This window comes from Sphaeroforma arctica, assembly GCF_001186125.1.
Source record: "Sphaeroforma arctica JP610 unplaced genomic scaffold supercont1.50, whole genome shotgun sequence".
Classification (NCBI taxonomy): Eukaryota; class Ichthyosporea; order Ichthyophonida; genus Sphaeroforma; species Sphaeroforma arctica.
This window is the reverse complement of record NW_014040508.1, coordinates 40,393-47,508: the sequence shown is the minus strand read 5'-3', so window position 1 is coordinate 47,508 and position 7,116 is coordinate 40,393. Positions and strand designations below refer to the sequence as shown.

The window sequence follows — 7,116 nt, the reverse complement described above, 5'->3', positions numbered from 1 at the left end:
ATATATATACATATACACACACACACACACAAACACACATATATACATATATATATATACATATATATATATATATACACACACACACATATATATATATACCGTGGGATGATTCGTCAGATAGTAGCTTACAACCTGCGTCAAAATATGTGACAAGATATGTAGCAGCATATTTCGCAACACATATACTTAGATAGCGCACAAATACAGATTGCAGATCGTGCATATATAAGCACACTATACTCCGAGCGTTCAGAATCAAACTGGTCGAGAATTGTAGCTAGTACGTAGTCGATTTTCGAACACACACCTGTATTGTTGCCTGTCTGTTGATTTCGACTAGTTGGCTGTTCTTCGCTGCATCGAATCTAAGAGAAAAAGAGAATCAGAGATAGGTAGTCAAACAATTACATATAAAGTAAAAGAGTTGACATCAAGGGATGGGTATAACGAGTGACTTTGGGCAAACAACTAGTATTGTAGCCACAATAAAAGACACTTGCACTGTTCGTGAGGTTGAACCTGTCCGTAATTCGGTAGATATGGGCCCTTGTTGTCCTAACCAAGGTAACCCATTAGTTCTGCGTGTCAAAGCTACAGACACGAGTCGGCGGCTTCGCAACAAATTGGCACACATCGAGTACCCAAGATATACTTTTGTGTAAAAATCTAGAAATCAATTTCAATTTCTTACTCTCAGCTCAACTAAAAAAATATACGGGTAGTTAATACGTAATACGCCTGTATAATTTCAATGCAACCGCACAGTGACAACTTGCTGGCATCTGTCTTTTTTTGCTTGGCGATTTCCCTCATACGCATGAGTATATATAGACAACCGTATGCATGCATGTATACAAACACGCGCATATTAGGACATGCTTCCAGACATTTCTTCTCCCACATCCCATACCTCCGTAGCTGTTAAATACAGCATAGAATCGCACATCGGTAAACAAACACAACAACCTTTGCAGCAGCGTATACAACATGTATATACACATCTGTACAGATAAAAAGTTATGCTTTAGTCACTGCGCGATTGCCCTGGTATCGGTCGGCCTGTCCGCGCATCACCCACATACATATACAACATACCATTACACATCTTAGCACTTACTGACATATCTGAACACATACAGATATGATACATCTTAACACATACAGACATACACTTTTTACACCTTAACACTTACAGACATATGTCTGTACATCATAACACTTACAGGCATATGTCTATACACGTTAACACAATGTACATAGTCTAAACGTCTACATACAAACACCACATATATCAACACATCGATACACATAAACACACCATTTATTTGCAGCTGCATGGCTATACACTGGTAATGGCCTGCATGTCTTCAAATCACTCACATATATAAAATAAAAATTCAATACAACCAAATACATAAACAAAGCACATCTACGTATACAGAAAAACTATACTTTCCGGTACCCAAAAAGAAAAAGGCTATATCTATGCAAATATATATAAAAATATATTCTACACAAATATACACATACACAGCATGCAGCTACGTAGGGAGCAAACACATACACACCTATACAGACAAAGAACAAATCCATGGAATTGTGTGACCACTCCCTTGTATTTACCAGCCTGTTTGTACATCTCCAATTAATCCGGTTCAGCCCTTGACAGCACTCGCGCATCATTCAATAGTTCGTACCCCTACGATACACATACGTGTGCTCAATATACATCTACAAACATGCATATACAATACGCTAGTACAAATACACACACAGCTCTGGGCATGCATACCATACCTCTGCAATTGCGTTATAACCTCCTGGTATCGATCTGCTTGTCTGCACATCTCCTGGTAGCCCTGCTCGGCGATCGACGACATTCGTTGTAGTTCTTTGGTCGCGCGTGTTGTGTCGGCTTTGAGTTTTGTGATTTGGTCCTCTAGGGGTCTCACAGAAACCATGGCGGTCTGTGTAAAAGCACGTTATATACATGCTTATTATCTGTGTACGTATAAGCTTATAAATATATACCGTATACGGAATTTGTACACATGTTTATTGTATGTGTAGCTGTGAGCATATGTAGAGCTTTCGTGCAAGGGAAATATACATATATCAATTATATGCGCGTATATATGCCAATGGAGAACGCTGCTAGTGCAACTAGCCATGTATATGTTTGTTAATTATGTGACTATGGACCTATGCAGAGTTGTTGTGTACGGTAATTATACATACGTCTACAATATATGCGTATATGTGCTATAGATAAGGCTAGGTGATAGAATTAGCCATGTACCTATCTTTTAACTGTGCGCCTATGTACTTTTGTAAAGCTATTGTATACGAACAGTATACATTTGCCTAATAGGTGTGTGGACATTTGCTTGCGCGGGTTGTTGGGCACGGTAATTAGCGACAAACATTTAGTGATGCGGAAGTGTCTTTATTGAAAGTGGCTGCGTACTGATATTAGTCGTACGTCTATAGCATATGTGGATATGTGCTTACAAACATATATTCGGTGGTACAAGTAGTCCTTTCCATTTCAATCAATTCTGTAGATGTGTGCTTGTGATGAGTTGTTGCGTACGGGAATGATACGTATGATTATTATCTGCGTGTAACTACGAATGTCAGCTATGTGTGCCTGTGACTAGTTGCTGAGTGCGATGACTAGCCATATGCATGTATGTGAAATAAGGTATGTACAACTGATATGGCAGACTTGTTTACTTCATCACTGCTTGTAGAGGTGTTCCGCGATTCTCCAAGTCCTTTCGGTTGGCTACATGCAATACATTTTCCCACTATACAGACACACAAGCACACCCAGCAAGCACACACACACACAAACACATACATTCACAAACAAACACGCACAAAAATATACGCACCTACGAACGCACACACATCGAACATACACATACGCACACCCAACAAACACATACATAGGCACAACCAATAGACACACAACTCCATACCCATATCGCGGTGTCGTGCTCAACCATCACTGCCTTCAAATAAGACTGGCGTTGCTCCAAGTCCTCACATTTAGACACACACAACAATCCGATTAGAACCCCACACACGCCCTCCAAGCAAACACACACCGCCATACCGATATGGTAACCTCGTGCTCATCCATTTCTGCCTGTAAATCTATTCGGCGCTTCTCCAAGTCTTCTCGTTTGGACACAGTCGCTTTGATCTGCTGCACCTCATGCGTAGCCTGTCAATTGCGTATAGTATTTGTGCACAGCAATTGTAAATTGTATGAGAAAACAGACCGAATGGGAATTGTGAATCGCCTTTGGTTGCTATATTCTAGAACACAGCGACAGAAGTTATCAAATATAAAAAAATGAGATTAAAATTGTATTCGACAGAAATTCAACGGTTGGAAGAATACAATATATAATCGATTTCTGAAGTGGTATCTGAAAGGAACCAGCGATAGAGAAAAAACATCATATAATTGCGTACAAACTTATGGGCAACACCTCTTTTTCTGTTACGAGAAATGTGCGAACTGTTTTCAATTTGAATAACTCCGACCTGGTTTGATATGGGGAACAAAGGCCAAAGAAGAAAAGTCGGTGATACACACACACACACCCACGCGCATACAAACCCACGCAAACTCAGGTATGGATATATACATTATACATATACACGTACATACATATACACACTTATATATACACATCACGGTGTACATTCATATACCTGCAGAATCTTTGTATCCAGTCCACTGGCACACATAAATGCAAACGTGGTCACCGATATAAATATACTCAGTCATATACACACTGTATATACACACTTATTTATATACAAATACAGATACACATATACATGTACACAGGTACATATACATGTTTGCATATATACACACACATACACAGTTGCCGATACACAGGTACATATACACATGCTCCTGTGCATACGCTCACATACCTGCATAATCTTCGTGTCGAGCGCACTGACCTCCCTTTCGTAGGCAAACATTTGCTGGTCGATTTCTCTGAGCTTGGCATCGTTGCTTTTCCTGGGGTTGAAGGTAGGCAGGTTGAGTACCGTTCTGAGACTCAAACTTTTGGATATATATATATATAAATATATATATATATAAGTATGCATATAACTTGATGTAGAGGCTTCTTCGACGTGTGTGAAAGGTAGACGGTTCAATATAACACGGGAAGACTCACAATAGCGATATGTATACATATGCAACTTGATGTAGATGCACTTTCTGGGTCGGGACTTGGTACCAACTCAACATGTACACAGAGACAAACCTATAAATATTGAATACACAAATAAGTAGATGTATTCAGCAATATATTCTTTAACATGCGTGTTATTCATTGATAGTCGATGCCGACATACCGGGGCCACACACCACCAAAATATGTATACCTGATTATAATTTACGCACAGGTGCACAGGTACTTGTACACAACGCCACAAGCACTGACATAGACATAAACCACACACACACGAGACTCAGTCATACTTCTTCTCAGCCTCGCTTTCCAATATAGCATTCAGTTCATCGATGCTTAGTACCGTTGTTCCGGGGCCACGCACTTTGCTACTCTCAACCACCTTCTCCTTGTTGATCTTTTCCAGGCTTTCCATTGCCGTCACCAATTGCTTGGCAATCTGGCATTGTAGGTACAAAATAGATATACATATATCTGATACAGGTTTTCCATTGTTGATATTAATTGCCTGGTGATCTGATATTATAGGCACAAATTGAATCTGAATATAATTTATACGAACTTTCTCTTGTTGTCATCGATTGCTTGGCAATCTGACACTGCATGTGCAAACTAATAGTTAAATAGATATCTGGACTTTCCATTGCTATCACCAATTGTTCAGATTCGTAGTTGCCATCTGGTATTGTAGATACAATTCGACATTCGAATATCTCACCAAGAGTTTCTTTTACCGTCAATAAGTTCTTAGCAATCTGGCATTTACTGCTATTGTAGATGCGATTCAAGACATGAATAGTTATGTCATGTATGTAGGTAAAGAGCGTACATCTGCCTTGTAACTCTGACAAAGCATTCGTCATTCTTAGGGAATTCAATACACATATACATCTATTTGAGTAGCCTCGTCAAGGGCCTCCACTTAAGTCTGCAATGTTTTGTCTTCACACGTGACTATCAACGGCACACGTCTGGAATGTTTTATCTTCACACGTGACTATCGACGGCACACGTCTGCAGATGCAAACAGCATACACATGTTTTCACCCGTACGTGTATACACATACATTTACCAATATACTATACACATGTATAGTATATATATACTGTACACATGTATATATCTTACTCGAGTAGCCTCTTCAAGGTTCTCCACTTCGGTCTGCAACTTGTCATCTTTGTTGGTAGCAGTGTCGACTTTCACATCCGCACTTTCTACCGAGGCTTCCTGGGTATCTAACTCTGACTGCAACTCGGGCAGTCTATTCTCAAGGCGTTCGAGTTCGTTGCGATCGTTTTGTACCGTGTTCAGATCGTCGATTTTGCCCTAGTTCAAGTTGTTTGAAATATAAGTAAATATAGCGAGACGGAATATTTGATTGGAAAATTAAGGGCATGTGATACAACCCCACAAAGCAAGAAAGTTTGTTTGCGTTGAAACTAAATCGCGCACTGTGTTCTCAGCACATTTAGAACATGTAGCACATTCGAGTATCATAAATGCATACACATCCAAATCCACGCATATATACATAATGAATGAACATGAAGTGATTCCGCTGGCCACTGTGATTATATTACTAATCAAAGTTCACACCTGTTCTGATATTTAATGTCATATGCAAGAATGACAATAATCAATGGACAATCTGCCATAATCCATGCTTTATTACCGATAGTATGCTAATCAATATTTAACTCATGATCATCCGGTTGAGCCTGCCTAGAAGTAGACATCGCTTTCTTGCAAATTAAATCATAGTGATAGACCGGACTTACCAATCAAGCGCCATGGAACATTATACAAATACAGTCAAAATGTCCCAGATTGCAAAGTATATATTCATGACCCACTTCTTTGTACTCGTTCTGATGAGACAGAAGTTGATCAACACGTCAATATGGGTGATAAAAGAGCAAAAAAATAAATCTGATTGGAATTAAGCTCTATGTGAAGTGTTCGACGAGATATATCTACGAGGAATGTATCGGCGAACCAATATCATATGCACATGTTATAGCTTATCGTACTAAGAACGTGAAACATATACTTGTAACAGTATATGTATAAGAATATAGGTATATGTATACTTATTCATATACATACACCGGGAATATATAATTGCACATTAATCAATGTATTCAAGCATATGCATGGAACCTATTAACTATATATACATGAATAGTTACAATGGACAACCCCAAACTGAAGCCTGTGTGTAAAATACACACAGCCAAAGCCACATACATATACACCTATACATAGCCTTATTGAATTGCTCAGATCTACAAATCCACCAACCATACACATCCAATCACGTGAGTATTTATACAGATGCCTATGTACAAATGAAGTAAGAAAATATCCATTCACACACGCCTCATGTATACACACACTATATACATACATATACACATATGCTATGGAAATAAGATCAAATATACACACGGCGCCGGTACACACACCAAATTATTTTATATAGACCATCATCCCGCGTACCTGCAATTCTACTTTGGTCTTTTCGCAATCCACATCGGAACGAGATTTGAACATTGCCTTCAACTATACATGGTGCGAGTGAGATGTGCATCATCAAGAGTCAGCTTTTGCAGCGATTATTTAAGGTTTTTTATTGAGCGTGTTTGTGGATGTCAATTCCAATATAATGGTGTACATCAAAACACTTGGCAACATTATAATATATTAAACAAAACCTAAATCTCGACAAATTTGGACTGTTCGTACACGTTTGACGCCCGAGAAAAATATATAGACCTCTATAGACAGTATATATATATATATATATATATATATATACACACACACACACACACACACACACACACACACACACACACACACACACACACACACACACAC

At 38.8% G+C, this 7,116-nt stretch overlaps 1 protein-coding gene across 1 annotated transcript in view; it reads right to left on the bottom strand.

Annotated features, from left to right (window-relative positions):
* The window catches only part of SARC_01287 (hypothetical protein), a 13,507-nt gene extending 6,707 nt beyond the window's left edge, over nucleotides 1-6,800 (bottom strand). Inside the window, exons 1-7 of the mRNA XM_014304991.1 lie at nucleotides 6,736-6,800; nucleotides 5,365-5,562; nucleotides 4,526-4,674; nucleotides 3,964-4,054; nucleotides 3,125-3,235; nucleotides 1,801-1,970; nucleotides 311-368 (exon numbers count right to left, since the gene is read on the bottom strand). Of these exons, the coding sequence (XP_014160466.1) occupies nucleotides 311-368; nucleotides 1,801-1,970; nucleotides 3,125-3,235; nucleotides 3,964-4,054; nucleotides 4,526-4,674; nucleotides 5,365-5,562; nucleotides 6,736-6,789 (831 nt within the window). The 5' untranslated portion in view covers nucleotides 6,790-6,800. The remainder of the gene's footprint in view (nucleotides 1-310; nucleotides 369-1,800; nucleotides 1,971-3,124; nucleotides 3,236-3,963; nucleotides 4,055-4,525; nucleotides 4,675-5,364; nucleotides 5,563-6,735) is intronic.
* Nucleotides 6,801-7,116: the final 316 nt, after the last annotated feature.